Below are 23,211 nucleotides of genomic sequence, written 5' to 3'. Positions count from 1 at the left end.
GATCTGGGTACCAAATAAGGATCAGCTATGTGGGCGATCCCAAAAAAGTGAAGCGTCAACCATCACCAAACGAGTGGTGAGCTCGGAGGCATCACAAATTTTCGATCCACTAGGACTATTCGCTCCTGTTGTGGTAAAGGCTAAGATATTCATGCAAAGCCTGTGGGAGCTGAAGATGGGCTGGGACGACGAGCTTCCTCAACTTCTGCAAACTGAGTGGAAAAATTATCGTGCTGATCTACAAGCATTGAACAATTTGCAAATTCCACGGCACATCTTTGACGGAAAGGTGCCCATTAATCAGGAAATTCACACGTTTGTCGATGCATCAGAGCGGGCATACGGAGCAGCAATCTATGTCCGAGCCACATATAAGAACAATCAAGTGTCTGTTCGGCTACTGTGCTCAAAGTCAAGAGTAGCGCCTACAGCAAAAGAGACGCTGCCTCGCCTGGAACTATGCGCCGCAGTCTTGGGAGCAGAGCTAATCCACAGGGTGAGGAAGGATTTACGTATACCAAACGATAAGGTACCTGGATACTTATGGTCAGATTCGACTGTGGTGCTGTCCTGGATAAATGCATCAGCATCATCATATCACACGTTTGTGGCAAATCGAATCGCAAAAATCCAAGCTGTTTCAGACCAATCTCAGTGGCGTCACGTGTCATCAGCTAACAATCCAGCAGATGTACTATCAAGAGGAATTGCCGCCAGCAGGTTAGCAGAACACAATCTATGGCTATATGGACCTCTATTTCTACATGGCTCTCGCGACAAGTGGGCTCAGGTACCAACTACCACCCCCAGCGATCTAGAACGCAGGCTCAATCACATAAGCTTGCCCACATGTCAAAATGAAATTGGCAGTGTACTCTACAAGTGCAACCACAGCAACTCCTTCAATAAGCTACAACGTATTGTAGCATATATGATGCGGTTCTGTAACAAGAAAAACAGATCACCCACAACTACATTGTGTGTCGGTGAGTTAACCAATGCAAGGACCATCATCCTGCGAACTATCCAGCAAATTGATTTTAGTGCTGAATACAAACAACTCCGAATCCACAAAACATTGGACAAAAAGAGCTCGATTGTCTCCCTATGTCCTATAATCGGAAACGACGGACTTATCAGAGTCGGAGGTAGATTAGAAGAATCTAGCCTTCCATATAACGCGAAGCATCAAATTTTGCTTCCATACAACGATGCACTTGTGAAAATGCTACTGCGAGAGATGCATGAAGAGAACATGCATTGCGGGGCTCAAGCTCTAAGAGCCATTGCCAGACAACAATATTGGATTCTCAATGATAAAACAATGGCAAGAAGCATAATTCACAGCTGTGTCAGATGTACAAAGGCACGGCCCAAGTTGATGCAACAAATCATGGGCAACCTACCAGCTGACCGAGTAACACAAGCTCGGCCATTCTTTAACTCTGGTGTTGACTACTGTGGACCGATTTGGATTCATCACAAACTTCGTGGAAAAAGACCTGATAAGGCATACATTGCAGTCTTCTGCTGTTTTGCAACAAAGGCAGTTCATCTGGAGTTAGTAAGTGACTTGACAACAGATGCATTTTTAGCTGCTCTTCGACGATTTTTGGGTCGACGCGGAAAATGTCAGACTATTCACTGTGACAACGCAACAAACTTTGTCGGTGCCAATAATCAATTGAAGGCCCTAGAGGGAGCTATATTCACCGACAAGGCTCAAGAACAGATTATAAACCATTGCAATAAAAAGCAAGTGGAGTTTAAGTTCATACCGCCCCGAGCACCATCGTTTGGCGGGCTTTGGGAAGCTGCGGTGAAATCTGCGAAGCGGCTTTTAGTATCAGTCACAGCCACAGCGTCATTAACATTTGAGGAGCTTAACACCGTAATCGTGGAAGTCGAAGCAATCCTCAATTCCCGACCGCTGACACCAATGTCATCTGATCCAACAGATACATCAGCTCTGACTCCTGGCCATTTTTTGATTGGTGAACCGTTGACCGCCGCTCCCGATGCAAATCTAGCCTCACCAGGGAAAACGTTGGTGAAAAGATGGGAATTAGTGTCCAGATTAAAACAAATGTTCTGGGACCAATGGTCTATGGAGTATCTACAAGAGCTTCAAATGCGCAACAAGTGGAAAACCGCATCACAAAACGTGAAAGAGGGACTACTTGTGCTAGTCAAGGAAGACAACGTGCCTGTGATGAGTTGGCCAATGGGACGAATAGTGAAGACATATCCCGGTAAGGACGACCATGTCCGAGTAGTAGATGTAAAGACTGCATCTGGGATCTTCAAACGGTCAGTAACTCGTCTCGCGCCACTGTTAAAAGAAGAAACAGCCGTTAAACGTCCGCACAGTTCCATCGAAGATACAACGGCAAAGGATGAAATGCCTACACAGAGGAGGAAGATATCACCTTCGATCCTTCCAACCCTGCTGGCAATGTTACTCATTCTGCCACTAGCGTTGGGACAACAAACAAAGGTCACGCATTTCACAAATCAGCCAGGACTGTTCTATGAAAGAATCGGGACCTCTAGAATGGCAATTTCAGACTGGACCATCATTGTATATTACGACTTGCAACCATATTGGAGTGACATGAGAGTATTGGCTGCCGGGATAACTGAACTCAAGCACAAGTGTTCAGAATTACAGAATGTCAATGCATGTAACTCTATATACGCGCACTTTCAACACGTACATGCCGAATTACAAACCGGAAATGAGCTTATTAATCACTCACGGCAGCGAAGATCACCGCTAGATATAGTCGGTAATGTGGCGAACTCATTATTTGGCGTGCTGGATTCCAAGTATGCGGAAGATATGTCCAAGGTCATAAACGATGTCAAATCAAACGAGGACGTCTTAATGATGCTACTGAAGAAAAAAACATCAATCTTGGATTCCACTATAAATGTGGTAAGGAAAAGCAATTCAGCTACCAACGACCGCATACGAAACATAGAACGACAAATAGATGCTCTCACCAGAGAACGAGGAAAATATCAAGGCAACTATCTGCAACAAGCATTCATGATCCTGACAGCCCAGCTCACTCTACTGGCAAATGGAATGCAGCGAATGCAAAATGAGATAACCAACGTTCTTACCGACATTCGCCACCGAACAATTAGCCCTATGCTAGTTTCTCCCCAACAATTAAGGGATCAACTTGATCAGATTAGGGAACACATCCCACCGGATCAACAGCTGCCAGTCGCTTCAAATGACGTAATACAACTCTATCGAATCATGCATGCCGAGGGAACAACAACCACTGACCATGTTATCTTCAAAATAACGCTGCCATTAGTATCCACAGCGCAGCAAGAAGTTTTCAGCGTCATCCCCATCCCTGCATGGAAGGCAGGAAGCTGGCATGAATTCAAGCTCAAAACAAGGATCATAACTGTCAATGCCCATAGAGACCAATTCATGGGACTAACTACTGACGAGTTTGATCAATGTCTACAATTGCCAAAGGATGAACACATATGCGTCAATCATCAAGCTACGTTTAGCGTAGATAATCGATGTGAATTTCAGTTGTTCAATAACAAGACTGAAACGGAATGTGAGACTGCTAAATCGAAGTCCGATTTAATATGGTCAGCAACACATCAACGAAACAGATGGATGTTTGCAACACACAGTCCGATCGAACTGCAGGCGGTATGCAAGGGAGCTCCCTCCACAGTACAAATGGAAGGAACAGGCTTACTATCACTCACCGCAGGTTGCACGGCGCGCAACTCAAAAATCAGTGTTAGTACATTTAGCACAAGGCGCAGCGAGACAAAGGCAGCATATGTGCGTTTTGGCAACATCACCAAGATAGACATAGAAGAGACACCGAAACCAGGCGTAGAATTGACGACCAAGACACCCGACGCCGAATTACGCGAATTAGATACCCTACAACAACAACTGGCCAAACTAAAAGATGCGAAGTACGAAAATCAAGTCAGCATTGTACACCATCATCAAGTAGCCGCCTATGTGGCACTATCAATATCAATACTACTGATCGTGACCCTGAGTCTACGATATCGACGAGTCAATTGGAGAACACCACAATGCAGCCCCAATCCCCGGACAACAAGTGAACCGCCAGCACCCGAACCTACCCCACGGAGTTTTTCGTTCGACATTACTGAAGGTTGAACACCCGTTCAACGGCCGGGAGAATGTTCAGTCGCTGCAATATATATATAATTCATAATCATAACATTACATAATCTGTAAGTCGTCAGTCGCAGCACTCTCATATGCAGCCAAAATAAAGTATAGATTACCAGGTCAAGCGCATATGTAGATTCTGCTGACGACGATGAAGTGGAATGGAGCAATAGCCTCATTCTGCATATACCATTACAACCTACATTATTCTTGCACATCAACATTTGTAACCAGAAGCATATTCGTTTCCGCATGCACTAGCAACCTACATTATTCTTTATCATTAATATTCGTAAATGCAATCACATTTGTTAGCTATAAATATCGTTAAGTTTGAATCAATAAAGTCAGTAATCATCTGCAATTCAAAGAGATCTTTACTCCTCCAACTGCAGTCCACCTAGTTCAAGTGCTGGGTGCGACACAAACAAGGCAATTAGTTTATGTGCTATTTTGCCAGGCATCGAAGCCTACTCACACTAACAAACACTCATACAAACAAGTGGATTCAGGCATTATTAGCTGAGTTGTGATCTTTTTGTTTACAAATTTACAATTGAGTATGCAAATGTATAAGCCGTGTAAAAACTAATATAAGAAAAAATTCTGCCGTGGATACATGCATTATTAGCTGAATTGTGAACTTTTTGTTTACAAATTTACAATTGAGTTTGCAAATGTATTAGCATTCTAAAAACTAATCTAAGTACAAATTCTGCCGTGGATACATGCATTATTAGCGGAGTTGTGAACTTTTTGTTTACAAATTTACAATTGAGTATGCAAATGTATTAGAATTGTAAGAAATAATTTAAATATAAATTGTGCCGTGGATACATGCATTATTAGCTGAGATGTGAACTTTTTGTTTACAAATTTACAATTGAGAGTGCAAATGTATAAGCCGTGTAAAAACTATTATAAATACAAATTCTGAAGTGGATACAGACATTATTAGCTGAGCAGTAAACTTTTTGTTTACAAATTTACAATTGAGTATGCAAATGTATTAGCCATGTGAAAACTATTATAAATACAAATTCTGAAGTGGATACAGACATTATTAGCTGAGTATGCAAATGTATTAGACGTGTAAAAACTAATGTAAATATAAATTCTGAAGTGGATTCAGGCATTATTAGCTGAATTGTGAACTTTTTATTTACAATTTACAATTGAGTATGCAAATGTATAAGCCGTGTAAAAACTAATATAAGTACAAATTCTGCCGTGGATACAGACATTGTTAGCTGAGCAGTAAACTTTTTGTTTACAAATTTACAATTGAGTATGCAAATGTATTAGCCATGTAAAAACTATTATAAATACAAATTCTGAACTGGATACAGACATTATTAGCTGAGTATGCAAAAGTATTAGACGTGTAAAAACTAATATAAGTACAAATTCTGCCGTGGATTCATGCATTATTAGCTGAGTTGTGAACTTTTTGTTTACAAATTTACAATTGAGTTTGCAAATGTATTAGCCTTCAAAAAACTAATATAAGAACAAATTCTGCCGTGGATACATGCATTATTAGCTGAGTTGTGAACTTTTTGTTTACAAATTTACAATTGAGTATGCAAATGTATTAGCCGTGTAAAAACTAATATAAATACAAATTCTGCCGTGGATACATGCATTATTATCGGAGTTGTGAACTTTTTGTTTACAAATTTAAAATTTAGTATGCAAATGTATTAGCCATGTAAAAACTAATATATGTACAAATTATACCGTGGATACATGCATTATTAGCTGAGTTGTGAACTTTTTGTTTACAAATTTACAATTGAGTATGCAAATGTATTAGCCATGTAAAAACTAATATAATTAAAAATTCTGAAGTGGATATATGCACTATTATCTGAGTTGTGAACTTTTTGTTTACAAATTTACAATTAAGTATGCAAATGTATTAGCCGTGTAAAAACTAATATAAATATAAATTCTGCCGTGGATACATGCATTATTAGCTGAGTTGTGAACTTTTTGTTTATAAATTTACAATTGAGTATGCAAATGTATTAGCCATGTAAAAACTAATATAATTACAAATTCTGAAGTGGATTCAGGCATTATTAGCTGAGTTATGAACTTTTTGTTTACAATTTACAATTGAGTGTGCAAATGTATAAGCCGTGTAAAAACTATTATAAATACAAATTCTGAAGTGGATACAGACATTATTAGCTGAGCAGTGAACTTTTTGTTTACAAATTTACAATTGAGTATGCAAATGTATTAGCCATGTAAAAACTATTATAAATACAAATTCTGAAGTGGATACAGACATTATTAGCTGAGTATGCAAAAGTATTAGACGTGTAAAAACTAATATAAGTACAAATTCTGCCGTGGATTCATGCATTATTAGCTGAGTTGTGAACTTTTTGTTTACAAATTTACAATTGAGTTTGCAAATGTATTAGCCTTCAAAAAACTAATATAAGAACAAATTCTGCCGTGGATACATGCATTATTAGCTGAGTTGTGAACTTTTTGTTTACAAATTTACAATTGAGTATGCTAATGTATTAGCCGTGTAAAAACTAATATAAATACAAATTCTGCGGTGGATACATGCATTATTAGCTGAGATGTGAACTTTTTGTTTACCAATTTACAATTGAGTATGCAAATGTATAAGCCGTGTAAAAACTAATATAAGTACAAATTCTGCCGTGGATACATGCATTATTAGCTGAGTTGTGAACTTTTTGTTTACAAATTTACAATAGAGTATGCAAATGTATTAGCCATGTAAAAACTAATATAAGTACAAATTATACCGTGGATACATGCATTATTAGCTGAGTTGTGAACTTTTTGTTTACAAATTTACAATTGAGTATGCAAATGTATTAGCCATGTAAAAACTAATATCTGTACAAATTATACCGTGGATACATGCATTATTAGCTGAGTTGTGAACTTTTTGTTTACAAATTTACAATTGAGTATGCAAATGTATTAGCCATGTAAAAACTAATATAATTAAAAATTCTGAAGTGGATATATGCACTATTATCTGAGTTGTGAACTTTTTGTTTACAAATTTACAATTAAGTATGCAAATGTATTAGCCGTGTAAAAACTAATATAAATATAAATTCTGCAGTGGATTCAGGCATTATAAGCGGAGTTGTGAACTTTTTGTTTACAAATTTACAATTGAGTATGCAAATGTATTAGCATTGTAAGAACTAATTTAAATATAAATTCTGCCGTGGATACACGCATTATTAGCTGAGATGTGAACTTTTTGTTAACCAATTTACAATTAAGTATGCAAATGTATAAGCCGTGTAAAAACTAATATAAGAACAAATTCTGCCGTGGATACATGCATTATTAGCTGAGTTGTGAACTTTTTGTTTACAAATTTACAATAGAGTATGCAAATGTATTAGCCATGTAAAAACTAATATAAGTACAAATTATACCGTGGATTCATGCATTATTAGCTGAGTTGTGAACTTTTTGTTTACAAATTTACAATTGAGTTTGCAAATGTATTAGCCTTCTAAAAACTAATCTAAGTACAAATTCTGCCGTGGATACATGCATTATTATCGGTGTTGTGAACTTTTTGTTTACAAATTTAAAATTGAGTATGCAAATGTATTAGAATTGTAAGAACTAATTTAAATATAAATTGTGCCGTGGATACATGCATATTTAGCTGAGTTGTGAACTTTTTGTTTATAAATTTACAATTGAGTATGCAAATGTATTAGCCATGTAAAAACTAATATAATTACAAATTCTGAAGTGGATATATGCATTGTTATCTGAGTTGTGAACTTTTTGTTTACAAATTTACAATTAAGTATGCAAATGTATTAGACGTGTAAAAACTAATATAAATATAAATTCTGAAGTGGATTCAGGCATTATTAGCTGAGTTGTGAACTTTTTGTTTACCAATTTACAATTAAGTATGCAAATGTATAAGCCGTGTAAAAACTAATATAAGAACAAATTCTGCCGTGGATACATGCATTATTAGCTGAGTTGTGAACTTTTTGTTTACAAATTTACAATAGAGTATGCAAATGTATTAGCCATGTAAAAACTAATATAAGTACAAATTATACCGTGGATTCATGCATTATTAGCTGAGTTGTGAACTTTTTGTTTACAAATTTACAATTGAGTTTGCAAATGTATTAGCCTTCTAAAAACTAATCTAAGTACAAATTCTGCCGTGGATACATGCATTATTATCGGAGTTGTGAACTTTTTGTTTACAAATTTAAAATTGAGTATGCAAATGTATTAGAATTGTAAGAACTAATTTAAATATAAATTGTGCCGTGGATACATGCATATTTAGCTGAGTTGTGAACTCTTTGTTTATAAATTTAAAATTGAGTATGCAAATGTATTAGCCAAGTAAAAACTAATAAAATTACAAATTCTGAAGTGGATATATGCATTGTTATCTGAGTTGTGAACTTTTTGTTTACAAATTTACAATTGAGTATGCAAATGTATTAGCCATGTGAAAACTATTATAAATACAAATTCTGTAGTGGATACAGACATTATTAGCTGAGCAGTAAACTTTTTGTTTACAAATTTACAATTGAGTATGCAAATGTATTAGCCATGTAAAAACTATTATAAATACAAATTCTGAAGTGGATACAGACATTATTAGCTGAGTATGCAAATGTATTAGACGTGTAAAAACTAATGTAAATATAAATTCTGAAGTGGATTCAGACATTATTAGCTGAATTGTGAACTTTTTATTTACAATTTACAATTGAGTATGCAAATGTATAAGCCGTGTAAAAACTAATATAAGTACAAATTCTGCCGTGGATACAGACATTATTAGCTGAGCAGTAAACTTTTTGTTTACAAATATACAATTGAGTATGCAAATGTATTAGCCGTGTAGAAATTATTATAAATACACATTCTGAAGTGGATACAGACATTATTAGCTGAGTTATGAACTTTTTGTTTACAATTTACAATTGAGTGCGCAAATGTATAAGCCGTGTAAAAACTTATATAAGTACAAATTCTGCCGTTGATACATGCATTATTAGCTGAGTAATGAACTTTTTGTTTACAAATTTACAATAGAGTATGCAAATGTATTAGCCATGTAAAAACTAATATAAGTACAAATTATGCCGTGGATACATGCATTATTAGCTGAGTTGTGAACTTTTTGTTTACAAATTTACAATTGAGTATGCAAATGTATTAGCCATGTAAAATGTAATATAATTACAAATTCTGAAGTGGATATATGCACTATTATCTGAGTTGTGAACTTTTTGTATACAAATTTACAATTGAGTATGCAAATGTATTAGCCATGTAAAAACTAATATAATTACAAATTCTGAAGTGGATATATGCACTATTATCTGAGTTGTGAACTTTGTGTTTACAAATTTACAATTAAGTATGCAAATGTATTAGCCATGTAAAAACTAATTTAAATATAAATTCTGAAGTGCATTCAGGAATTATTAGCTGAGTTGTGAACTTTTTGTTTACAATTTACAATTGAGTATGCAAATGTATAAGCCGTGTAAAAACTAATATAAGTACAAATTCTGCCGTGGATACAGACATTATTAGCTGAGCAGTAAACTTTTTGTTTACAAATTTACAATTGAGTATGCAAATGTATTAGCCATGTAAAAACTATTATAAATACAAATTCTGAACTGGATACACACATTATTAGCTGAGTATGCAAATGTATTAGACGTGTAAAAACTAATGTAAATATAAATTCTGAAGTGGATTCAGGCATTATTAGCTGAATTGTGAACTTTTTATTTACAATTTACAATTGAGTATGCAAATGTATAAGCCGTGTAAAAACTAATATAAGTACAAATTCTGCCGTGTATACATGCATTATTAGCTGAGTTGTGAACTTTTTGTTTTCAAATTTACAATTGAGTATGCAAATGTATTAGTCGTGTAAAAACTATTATAAATAAAAATTCTGAAATGGAATCAGGCATTATAAGCGGAGTTGTGAACTTTTTGTTTACAAATTTACAATTGAGTATGCAAATGTATTAGCATTGTAAGAACTAATTTAAATATAAATTCTGCCGTGGATACACGCATTATTAGCTGAGATGTGAACTTTTTGTTTACAAATTTACAATTGAGTATGCAAATGTATTAGCCGTGTAAAAACTAATATAAATACAAATTCTGCGGTGGATACATGCATTATTAGCTGAGATGTGAACTTTTTGTTTACCAATTTACAATTGAGTATGCAAATGTATAAGCCGTGTAAAAACTAATATAAGAACAAATTCTGCCGTGGATACATGCATTATTAGCTGAGTTGTGAACTTTTTGTTTACAAATTTACAATAGAGTATGCAAATGTATTAGCCATGTAAAAACTAATATAAGTAGAAATTATACCGTGGATACATGCATTATTAGCTGAGTTGTGAACTTTTTGTTTACAAATTTACAATTGAGTATACAAATGTATTAGCCATGTAAAAACTAATATAATTAAAAATTCTGAAGTGGATATATGCACTATTATCTGAGTTGTGAACTTTTTGTTTACAAATTTACAATTAAGTATGCAAATGTATTAGCCGTGTAAAAACTAATATAAATATAAATTCTGAAGTGGATTCAGGCATTGTTAGCTGAGTTGTGTACTTTTTGTTTACAAATTTACAATTGAGTTTGCAAATGTATTAGCCTTCTAAAAACTAATATAATTACAAATTCTGAAGTGGATATATGCATTATTATCTGAGTTGTGAACTTTTTGTTTACAAATTTACAATTAAGTATGCAAATGTATTAGACGTGTAAAAACTAATATAAATATAAATTCTAAAGTGGATATATGCATTATTAGCTGAGTTGTGAACTTTTTGTTTACAAATTTACAATTGAGTATGCAAATGTATAAGCCGTGTAAAAGCTAATATAAGTACAAATTTTGCCGTAGATTCATGCATTATTAGCTGAGTTGTGAACTTTTTGTTTACAAATTTACAATTGAGTTTGCAAATGTATTAGCCATGTAAAAACTAATTTAAGAACAAATTCTGCCGTGGATACATGCATTATTAGCTGAGTTGTGAACTTTTTGTTTACAAATTTACAATTGAGTATGCAAATGTATTAGCCTTCTAAACACTAATATAATTACAAATTCTGAAGTGGATATATGCATATTATTTGAGTTGTGAACTTTTTGTTTACAAATTTACAATTAAGTATGCAAATGTATTAGACATGTAAAAACTAATATAAATATAAATTCTAAAGTGGATATATGCATTATTAGCTGAGTTGTGAACTTTTTGTTTACAAATTTACAATTGAGTATGCAAATGTATAAGCCGTGTAAAAGCTAATATAAGTACAAATTTTGCCGTAGATTCATGCATTATTAGCTGAGTTGTGAACTTTTTGTTTACAAATTTACAATTGAGTTTGAAAATGTATTAGCCTTCTAAAAACTAATCTAAGTACAAATTCTGCCGTGGATACATGCATTATTATCGGAGTTGTGAACTTTTTGTTTACAAATTTAAAATTGAGTATGCAAATGTATTAGAATTGTAAGAACTAATTTAAATATAAATTGTGCCGTGGATACATGCATATTTAGCTGAGTTGTGAACTTTTTGTTTACAAATTTACAATTGAGTATGCAAATGTATTAGCCATGTAAAATCTAATATAATTACAAATTCTGAAGTGGATATATGCACTATTATCTGAGTTGTGAACTTTTTGTATACAAATTTACAATTGAGTATGCAAATGTATTAGCCATGTAAAAACTCATATAATTACAAATTCTGAAGTGGATATATGCACTATTATCTGAGTTGTGAACTTTTTGTTTACAAATTTACAATTAAGTATGCAAATGTATTAGACGTGTAAAAACTAATATAAATATAAATTCTGAAGTGCAATCAGGAATTATTAGCTGAGTTGTGAACTTTTTGTTTACAAATTTACAATTGAGTATGCAAATGTATAAGCCGTGTAAAAACTAATATAAGTACAAATTCTGCCGTGGATACATGCATTATTAGCTGAGTTGTGAACTTTTTGTTTTCAAATTTACAATTGAGTATGCAAATGTATTAGTCGTGTAAAAACTATTATAAATAAAAATTCTGAAATGGAATCAGGCATTATAAGCGGAGTTGTGAACTTTTTGTTTACAAATTTACAATTGAGTATGCAAATGTATTAGCATTGTAAGAACTAATTTAAATATAAATTCTGCCGTGGATACACGCATTATTAGCTGAGATGTGAACTTTTTGTTTACAAATTTACAATTGAGTATGCAAATGTATTAGCCGTGTAAAAACTAATATAAATACAAATTCTGCGGTGGATACATGCATTATTAGCTGAGATGTGAACTTTTTGTTTACAAATTTAAAATTGAGTATGCAAATGTATTAGAATTGTAAGAACTAATTTAAATATAAATTGTGCCGTGGATACATGCATATTTAGCTGAGTTGTGAACTTTTTGTTTTCAAATTTACAATTGAGTATGCAAATGTATTAGTCGTGTAAAAACTATTATAAATAAAAATTCTGAAATGGAATCAGGCATTATAAGCGGAGTTGTGAACTTTTTGTTTACAAATTTACAATTGAGTTTGCAAATGTATTAGCCTTCAAAAAACTAATATAAGAACAAATTCTGCCGTGGATACATGCATTATTAGCTGAGTTGTGAACTTTTTGTTTACAAATTTACAATTGAGTATGCAAATGTATTAGCCATGTAAAAACTAATATAATTAAAAATTCTGAAGTGGATAAATGCACTATTATCTGAGTTGTGAACTTTTTGTTTACAAATTTACAATTAAGTATGCAAATGTATTAGACGTGTAAAAACTAATATAAATATAAATTCTGAAGTGCATTCAGGAATTATTAGCTGAGTTGTGAACTTTTTGTTTACAAATTTACAATTGAGTATGCAAATGTATAAGCCGTGTAAAAACTAATATAAGTACAAATTCTGCCGTGGATACATGCATTATTAGCTGAGTCGTGAACTTTTTGTTTTCAAATTTACAATTGAGTATGCAAATGTATTAGCCTTCAAAAAACTAATATAAGAACAAATTCTGCCGTGGATACATGCATTATTAGCTGAGTTGTGAACTTTTTGTTTACAAATTTACAATTGAGTATGCAAATGTATTAGCCATGTAAAAACTAATATAATTAAAAATTCTGAAGTGGATATATGCACTATTATCTGAGTTGTGAACTTTTTGTTTACAAATTTACAATTAAGTATGCAAATGTATTAGCCGTGTAAAAACTAATATAAATATAAATTCTGAAGTGGATTCAGGCATTATTAGCTGAGTTATGAACTTTTTGTTTACAATTTACAATTGAGTGTGCAAATGTATAAGCCGTGTAAAAACTATTATAAATACAATTTCTGAAGTGGATACAGACATTATTAGCTGAGCAGTGAACTTTTTGTTTACAAATATACAATTGAGTATGAAAATGTATTAGCCATGTAAAAACTATTATAAATACAAATTCTGAAGTGGATACAGACATTATTAGCTGAGTATGCAAATGTATTAGACGTGTAAAAACTAATATAAGTACAAATTCTGCCGTGGATTCATGCATTATTAGCTGAGTTGTGAACTTTTTGTTTACAAATTTACAATTGAGTTTGCAAATGTATTAGCCTTCTAAAAACTAATCTAAGTACAAATTCTGCCGTGAATACATGCATTATTAGCGGAGTTGTGAACTTTTTGTTTACAAATTTACAATTGAGTATGCAAATGTATTAGAATTGTAAGAACTAATTTAAATATAAATTCTGCCGTGGATACATGCATTATTAGCTGAGTTGTGAACTTTTTGTTTATAAATTTACAATTGAGTATGCAAATGTATTAGCCATGTAAAAACTAATATAATTACAAATTCTGAAGTGGATTCAGGCATTATTAGCTGAGTTATGAACTTTTTGTTTACAATTTACAATTGAGTGTGCAAATGTATAAGCCGTGTAAAAACTATTATAAATACAAATTCTGAAGTGGATACAGACATTATTAGCTGAGCAGTGAACTTTTTGTTTACAAATTTACAATTGAGTATGCAAATGTATTAGCCATGTAAAAACTATTATAAATACAAATTCTGAAGTGGATACAGACATTATTAGCTGAGTATGCAAAAGTATTAGACGTGTAAAAACTAATATAAGTACAAATTCTGCCGTGGATTCATGCATTATTAGCTGAGTTGTGAACTTTTTGTTTACAAATTTACAATTGAGTTTGCAAATGTATTAGCCTTCAAAAAACTAATATAAGAACAAATTCTGCCGTGGATACATGCATTATTAGCTGAGTTGTGAACTTTTTGTTTACAAATTTACAATTGAGTATGCAAATGTATTAGCCTTCTAAAAACTACTATAATTACAAATTCTGAAGTGGATATATGCATTATTATCTGAGTTGTGAACTTTTTGTTTACAAATTTACAATTAAGTGTGCAAATGTATTAGACGTGTAAAAACTAATATAAGTATAAATTCTAAAGTGGATATATGCATTATTAGCTGAGTTGTGAACTTTTTGTTTACAAATTTACAATTGAGTATGCAAATGTATAAGCCGTGTAAAAGCTAATATAAGTACAAATTTTGCCGTAGATTCATGCATTATTAACTGAGTTGTGAACTTTTTGTTTACAAATTTACAATTGAGTTTGCAAATGTATTAGCCTTCTAAAAACTAATCTAAGTACAAATTCTGCCGTGGATACATGCATTATTATCGGAGTTGTGAACTTTTTGTTTACAAATTTAAAATTGAGTATGCAAATGTATTAGAATTGTAAGAACTAATTTAAATATAAATTGTGCCGTGGATACCTGCATATTTAGCTGAGTTGTGAACTTTTTGTTTATAAATTTAAAATTGAGTATGCAAATGTATTAGCCATGTAAAAACTAATATAATTATGTATACAGGCGCGGTTGGCCTTTATTGTAGAGTTCAGATGGCAGGTTAAAAAATGCCGAGATCAGGAGAAACACATGCACGTCGGTCCAAAGTATAGGCAAAAAAGTGCCGGTTTTAATGGCCGGCGGAAAAAGCTGGCTTTTCATGTAACCGCATATTCTTATGCGTTAGTGGGTTGTACAATTTAGTATTTGTAAGACTTAATACTAAAAGTTAAAATTATGTTATGTTTCCATTTCACGTTCATTTCTTTTTCAGGTGTGAACTAGGTATAAGTCTTCAGTTTTTTTGTCTTAACTAATTACAAGGGTTTTCATTAGGTACAGGTATTTCAATTTTTTGTCTCAATATAATACAAGATGGTTTTAAAATTCTTTGTTGTTGGAATGATATTCCAACATGCTGCCCGCCTTGCCAGGTGGCAATCAATTGGCGATAATGGACTGCAGTTTCGTTAGGCAGCGAATGGCTTCCTTCAGTTGGCCCAGCGGCGAAGGCTTGTTGCTGGGACTGCGATGGTAACTCCGTTTTCCACTGCTTTGCTGTCGATTGCGGCTTTCTCGGTCCTTGGTGTGCTGCTGGTCAGGCCTGGTGCGCTTGGCTGAGTCCTTTCCCTTTGTCGCCTCGGCTGGTCCATGCAGGATCGTGTGGTGCAGTTCTCCGCACACATGGCAGATGTCTTTGGATCGGCACTGTTGGAGTGTGTGAGAGGATGCCAAGCAGTTGACGCAATAGTGCAAACGTCTTACAGCTCGTCGTTTAGCGATAAAGTCAAGTTTTAGAAACTTTTCGCAGAAACGCAACGGGTGCTTTTGGCGGCACATTTTGCATTGATGTCCCATCTGGTGAGAAAAAACATTATAAGCGACTGATAGAGAAACGATATGATATGTTAGCAGTGGTGTTGGGAGTTGTGTTATGTGTGTGTGTGATTACTGGGAGGAATCGGGTTTAGTTTCGAGGACGATAAGTTTGACGACCGGACGAGTTATTTCACCCGTGCGGGTTTGTAAATCTACGACGCGAATTTGATTATCGGGTCCCGGATGAACCTTGATAACTCTCCCTAGACGCCACTCTGTTGGTGGGCAGGCATCATCCTTAATAATGACGATGTCGTCGAGAGCTAAGTTTCGAGAAGGATACTTCCATTTATAACGACGGTGCAGTTCTGAGAGATATTCATCCCTCCAACGTCTACTCAGTTCTTGATGCATTATTTTGAGTTTCTGCCAGCGATTATGTAGGCCGAGGTTCTCGCCCGGATTGTCGGGAAACACAATTAGGGGGGCTCCTCGGATAAAATGACCTGGGGTTAAAGGGAGTAGTTGGTCAGCATCTGATTTTAGAGTTGACAGCGGTCTAGAGTTGAGAACCGCTTCTATTTTTGCGAGTAAAGTAGAAAACTCTTCGAAAGTAAAGGCGTGGGATCCTGCTACGCGCTTAAAGTGTTTTTTAAATGATTTTACAGCCGCTTCCCAAAGACCACCCATGTGTGGAGAGTGAGGAGGTATGAATTGCCATTCGAACGAGCGGCTACTAAAAATTGCAGTTATGTGTTCGTTGGCATTTTTTAGAAAGGTTTCCCATGTCTTCGTGAGTTCTCGGCTGGCTCCAAGGAAATTTTTCCCATTATCGGAAACCATCTTGTTGGGAAGTCCCCTGCGACTTACAAAGCGCTCGAAAGTCGCAAGAAAAGCCTTTGTGGACAGTTCAGACACCGATTCCAGATGAACGGCTTTGGTGGAAAAACATACGAAAACCGCTACGTAACCCTTGAGAGTGTGGCTTGAACGAATCGCTGATGTTTTTAAGTCAAAGGGTCCTGCAAAATCAACACCAGTAATTGTGAATGCCGGAGTGAATGTCACTCGATCAGAAGGGAGGGCTGCCATTATCTGATTCGAAGTTCTCTGCTTGAATCGGGTGCAGGTAACACATTTTCGGATCCAGTTTTTGACTTTGTTTGTCAAGCGAGGAATATAGAATTCTTGACGAATGCATCGGAGCATAAGTCTGTTTTCTGCGTGGAGTAAGATTTGGTGTACAAATTTTATGAATAGCGTGCATAGTGCAGAGTTTGGAGGTAAGAGCACTGGGTGGCTTTCGTTATATGGTAGATTTGAGTTGACTAGGCGGCTGTTGACGCGAATTTGGCCATCGTTGTCAATAAATGGGTTAAGGGGGCTGAGCGAGCTTTTGGAGGAAATCACCTTGTTTTTTAATAATCGAGTGTATTCCTCTGGGTAATGCATTTTCTGAGCTGCGATAACAAGTCGAGTTTTAGCTAGTTTAGTAAGTGCATTCATGTTGACAGCAGTGCGTTTATGTCGTGGGTGCCAACTTAAAATGCGAGCTGTGGCTCTTAGGGCTCGAGAGTACGAGGTGAATTTTAGACATTGATCCTCGTCGTCCGACTGAGTACAGCAATGAACTAGGACTCGCGATTCTGGGGGAGAACATTCCGGTTTGCACGAGATTGGCCATTTTTCCTTTGGTAAGGATAGCCATTGTGGACCATTCCACCAAAGTGTGGATTCTTTTAGCTCATTTGTTGAGCATCCTCGCGTGCCCAGATCTGCAGGGTTGTCCTTTGACCTGACATGACTCCAGGTCGCATTGGGACTTTCTGCGTGAATGCTTGCTGTGCGGTTTGCGACATATGTTTTCCATGTATGAGGAGGTTTTTCTAACCAGGCAAGAACTATTTCAGAGTCACACCATAACAGAGGACTCAGTTTTTCAAAACGTGTCTCGTGGAGAGCGTGTTTTGCTAATTTAGCGAGCAGTTCTGCGCCACATAGTTCGAGGCGTGGTAAGCTTAGGGTTTTTAAGGGGGCTACTTTACTCTTTGCCAGAAGTAAATGGGATTGAATAACTCCCGAGGGGTATACAGTTCGTATGTATATTGTAGCACAGTACGCCTTTTCGGATGCATCACAGAAACCGTGTAGTTGTACATCCAGATCTGGGTTGTAATGGATCCAGCGAGGGATGTGTATGTGGGTTAGTTCTCGAAGATTTTGGATGAAGGCATTCCATCTATCGATAGTGTTCTGGGAGACATTATCATCCCAGCCGTGATTCTCCAGCCATAGGGATTGAAGCAGTAGCTTTGCTTGAATTATTATTGGCGTTAGCCAGCCTGCCGGGTCGAACAACGTCGAAGCGTAGGATAAAATGCTACGTTTAGATATCTGAGTGGCTGAATTAGGCGGGTTTATGTCGTATGAGAAACAATCATCATTGGCATTCCACTTAATGCCCAATGTGTGGGTAACGCTAGAGTCGGACACTTTGATAAAATTGTCATTGAATAAGTGGTCTCGAGGGATTTCACTTAGCAACGCGTCGTGATTTGCGGTATTTTTCTTGAGCAGAAAACCCGCGGATTGCAATGCCATTCGAATTTCAGATTGGGCTTTCTTGGCACCATCGAGTGTATGGTCGCCGGAAAGGATGTCATCCACATATGTTTCGGAGAGTAAAATTTTTGAGGCTAATGGAAACTCGTGTTCACAGTCTTTGGCTAACTGTTGAAGGGTTCTGATCGCCAGATATGGGGCACAATTAACTCCAAAAGTGACGGTGTTGAGCTCGAAATCTTTCAAATAAACACTGCCCTCTGGTTGGAAAATAATGCGTTGAAAGGGTCTATCGTCGGGGTGTACAAGAATCTGGCGGTACATCTTCTCAATGTCCCCGTTGAACACATACTTGTATAATCGCCAATTGAGTAGGATTCCAAGTAAATCGGCCTGTAGAGTAGGGCCTTTGTGTAAAACATCGTTAAGCGATCTGCCCGAAGATGTGGATCTGGATGCGTTAAATACGACTCTAAGCTTTGTTGTCGTGCTAGAGGGTTTTACTACTCCATGGTGTGGCAAATAGTATGAAAAATATTGATTCTTCCGTACAATTTCGAAGGGCTGGGTCTCTGACATGTGACCAAGAGTAATGTATTCTGACAGTACTTTATTATATTGCGACTTAAGAGACTCATTTTTGGATAGAGTGTTTTGCATGCGATGACATTGAGATCTAGCAATGACTCTAGAGCAGCCCAAGTGTTGTGAGGTGGGAAACTCGGATTTAAAAGGGAGACGGACCATATAGCGTCCATCAGGCAGTCGTTGGGTCGTCTCGGCGAATAATTTTTCGCAAATTTGGTCCGAATGAGAAGTTTGTTTTGGGACGGATATCTCTTCCACTTCCCAAAATTTTTGAAGAAGATTGCCGAGGTTGTCGGAATTATCCTCTACGCAAGTGGAAAATGTGCAAACGTTGGATGTGGTAGCCTCGCTTAAAGAGCCACTTACGATCCATCCGAATATGGTGCACTGAGCGAGTAGGTTTTGAGAGAGAGGAGTTCGAATGCCCTCTAGAAAGATTTTAGGGGCAATATCACTCCCAATTATGAGATCAATCTCAGCAGCGGTTGAGAAATTTGGGTCAGCTAAGTCGAGATTAATGAGACAGCTATCTGCGGGTCTGGGAGTACTTATTGCCGGGATCAGATTTGTGAGCTTCTCGAGTACAATTGCATCTACTGAAATTTCTTTAGTTCTGAGGTTGTCTGTGAGTACCAGATGGCATATCTTAGAGGACGAGTTAACAAGTTTGCCTCCCATTCCGGAGATGCTTGTGTAGTGTTTAAGAGCGCGCAGCTTAAGTCTGCGTTGTGACTTTTCTGTGATAAAGGTGCGCTGGGATCCTTGATCGATCAGGGCTCGGAGGCAGAAGAGTTCTCCTCTATGAAGCACACGGACTAATGCTGTTGGGAGAATAACATTTCGATTTTGAGTGGAATGATGTGCTACAACATTGGACGGTTGAGCTAATTCTGGGTTTTGTCTTGGTCTCGGAGGAAAATGCAATAAGGAATGGTGGTTTTTGTGGCAAGTATTGCAACTTTTCCCACTTTTGCATTCCTTTGCAGTGTGATTATATGAGAGACAGTTAATACAAAGATTAGCCGACTTCGCAAATTGGAAACGATCGTTCGGGCTAAGTTTTCTAAATTGACTGCATTGTCGTAGGTGATGTGATTCCTTACAATGTTTACATGGGTCTGATGCCATCGTGGTGTGTGCTACTGCATTAGTTTTGCTGGATGACTTGAGGGGTGGTTGGTGAAAAGATTTCACAGGCTTAATGGAAGAAAGACGTTCTAGTACCTCTACTCGAATCACTAGAAAATCATTCATTTGTTGCCAAGTCGGCAAATCCTTACGGGAGTCGAGAGATTGTTCCCAAAGGGAGAGCGTCTGATCAGGTAATTTTGATGAGCATAGATGAACCAGCAACGGGTCCCAGTTTTCAGTTTGAACTGTTTGAGCCTTTAGCACTGAAAGACAGTGTGTCACTGTGGACAGAATGCTCTTGATCCCCTCGTCATCTTCCTTATAAACCTTATCCATGGAAAAGAGCCTTTTCAACTGCGTGTCTACTAGCAAACGTTTGTTTTCGAAACGCTTGGACAAGGCGTCCCACGCGGGAGCGAAGTTCTCATCGCACAGTAGAAACTGTTTGACGATAGTGCCAGCTTCTCCTCGGGTTTTACTTCTTAAGTGATACAATTTTTGAGCAGCTGTGAGCTTGGGGTGATTGCTATATACAGCAGTAAACATGTCCCTAAAGGCGGGCCAATCTTCGTAGCAACCACTAAAAAGTTCGGTGTCGCAGGGAGGTACCTTAATATGGCATGAATTCATCGATGTGTTAGCAAGGGCTGACGAGTTTGGGTCCCCGCTTAAATTAAATTGAACTTCTCCTTGGATTCCACGACATAGATCTTGTAACAGAGTTTTGACTCTATAAAACTCGTCTTCGCATGTAGAAAAGGTCAAACTGATTTGCTCTTCCCTGTCAGCAGACATCTCCTCGTCAGTGGATACCATCAAGCTTCGAAAATCTTGATCTGCTTCAGCAAAAAGAGTGTCCAAACGACGTAATCTCTCAGTAACGAGGGATTCTCTGGTGTCTATTGTGAAGGTGGGAGATTTAGCACAAAACTGCAGCACTCGGCTTGTAGAGAAATCAAAACGTCGTTGGGCAGACATTGTGAAAAATCAGGCAAAAATCGAATGGGATACAACAAATGATATCAGTGATCTGGAGTGTATTTATAAAAAAGGGTTGATTTTAGCTCCTAGCGGACAAAGTAGGGTTATGTTGCCTTATGTGTGTAAATGTGAATAAATGGTGTGCATATAAGCCAAAAGAAAAGACAAAGTAGGGTTATGTCTCCTTGTGTATGTAAAGGTGAATAAATGGGGTGCATATAAGCCAAAGAAAAGACAAAGTAGGGTTATGTCTCCTTGTGTATGTAAAGGTGAATAAATGGGGTGCATATAGCCAAAAGAAAAGACAAAGTAGGGTTATGTCTCCTTGTGTGTAAAGGTGAATAAAAAGGGTGCATATAAGCCAAAGAAAAGACAAAGTAGGGTTATGTCTCCTTGTGTATGTAAAGGTGAATAAATGGGGTGCATATAAGCCAAAGAAAAGACAAAGTAGGGTTATGTCGCCTTGTGTATGTAAAGGTGAATAAATGGGGTGCATATAAGCCAAAGAAAAGACAAAGTAGGGTTATGTCTCCTTGTGTATGTAAACGTGCCAAAAAAAGTAGTATATAAGCGGACCGATGTACATGTGTAAAGTATGTATGCACTCGCACTAACTTCGATTTATGTGTGTATGTAGACGTGTCAAAAAAAGTAGTATATAAGCGGACCGATGTACATGTGTAAAGTATGTATGCACTCGCACTAACTTCGATTTATGTGTGTATGTAGACGTGTCAAAAAAAGTAGTATATAAGCGGACCGATGTACATGTGTAAAGTATGTATGCACTCGCACTAACTTCGATTTATGTGTGTATGTAGACGTGTGAAAATTTAGTGATAAGCGGACTGACGTACATATGTATGTGTAAAAGTATGTATGCACTCGCACTAGCTGCGGTTTATGTATGTACATATGCACGTGCGTGCGGTTTTTTTTGCGCAAGAAAACCACGGTTCTTATTGAGATGTATGTATGTATGTAGTTATTTGCACAGCACATTCACTGGGGTATGTATGTATGTATGGGTCTGCATTTATTCGAGAAAACCAATATAATAAAAGGATTGCACTGAGTATGTATGTATGTATGTGTGGGCATTTATTCGAGAAAACCAATATAATAAAAGGAATTGCACTGAGTATGTATGTATGTATGTGTGGGCATTTATTCGAGAAAACCAATATAATAAAAGGAATTGCACTGAGTATGTATGTATGTATGTGTGGGCATTTATTCGAGAAAACCAATATAATAAAAGGAATTGCACTGAGTATGTATGTATGTATGTGTGGGCATTTATTGTGCAAAAAAGGTTTAAAAAATTATTCCCGAGATAACGCACTGGATGTGTATGTATGTAAGTGTGGGTTTCCGTTTATTTGTGCAAAAGAGCTTAAAAGTGGTTGAGTTTAACGTGACTGTAGGGTCAGCCACGAGGATTACCTCTTTTCACACGCTCTGGGGGCAGCAAAGAAAAAATCCAAAAGAGATGTCCACTTCTTTTGCGCTCGGGCCAGCACAAAAAACTCTCCAGAAAGATGTCCAGTTCTGTCGACGTCGAAGGACCATGTATACAGGCGCGGTTGGCCTTTATTGTAGAGTTCAGATGGCAGGTTAAAAAATGCCGAGATCAGGAGAAACACATGCACGTCGGTCCAAAGTATAGGCAAAAAAGTGCCGGTTTTAATGGCCGGCGGAAAAAGCTGGCTTTTCATGTGACCGCATATTCTTATGCGTTAGTGGGTTGTACAATTTAGTATTTGTAAGACTTAATACTAAAAGTTAAAATTATGTTATGTTTCCATTTCACGTTCTTTTCTTTTTCAGGTGTGAACTAGGTATAAGTCTTCAGTTTTTTTGTCTTAACTAATTACAAGGGTTTTCATTAGGTACAGGTATTTCAATTTTT

General features: G+C 36.3%; 1 protein-coding gene across 1 annotated transcript; it reads left to right on the top strand.

Moving 5' to 3' along the window:
* Nucleotides 1-2,107: 2,107 nt before the first annotated feature.
* LOC138929519 (uncharacterized) lies at nucleotides 2,108-3,959 on the top strand. The gene is made up of 2 exons (XM_070288953.1): nucleotides 2,108-3,829; nucleotides 3,930-3,959. The coding sequence occupies exons 1-2, from the start codon at nucleotides 2,108-2,110 to the stop codon at nucleotides 3,957-3,959; spliced, it is 1,752 nt and encodes a 583-aa protein (XP_070145054.1).
* Nucleotides 3,960-23,211: the final 19,252 nt, after the last annotated feature.

This window comes from Drosophila kikkawai, unplaced genomic scaffold (genome assembly GCF_030179895.1).
Source record: "Drosophila kikkawai strain 14028-0561.14 unplaced genomic scaffold, DkikHiC1v2 scaffold_269, whole genome shotgun sequence".
NCBI classification, from domain to species: domain Eukaryota; kingdom Metazoa; phylum Arthropoda; class Insecta; order Diptera; family Drosophilidae; genus Drosophila; species Drosophila kikkawai.
The sequence above is the reverse complement of the archived record's forward strand: the minus strand, read 5'-3'. Positions and strand labels throughout refer to the sequence as shown.

What these genes read in the sequence shown, in the direction of transcription:
- LOC138929519 (XM_070288953.1), top strand. Translation starts at nt 2,108, where the DNA reads ATGGAGTATCTACAAGAGCTTCAAATGCGCAACAAGTGGAAAACCGCA. An exon ending in GCGAGACAAAGGCAGCATAT is followed by an intron (nt 3,830 to 3,929) that starts GTGCGTTTTGGC and finishes TACGCGAATTAG; the next exon opens with ATACCCTACAACAACAACTG.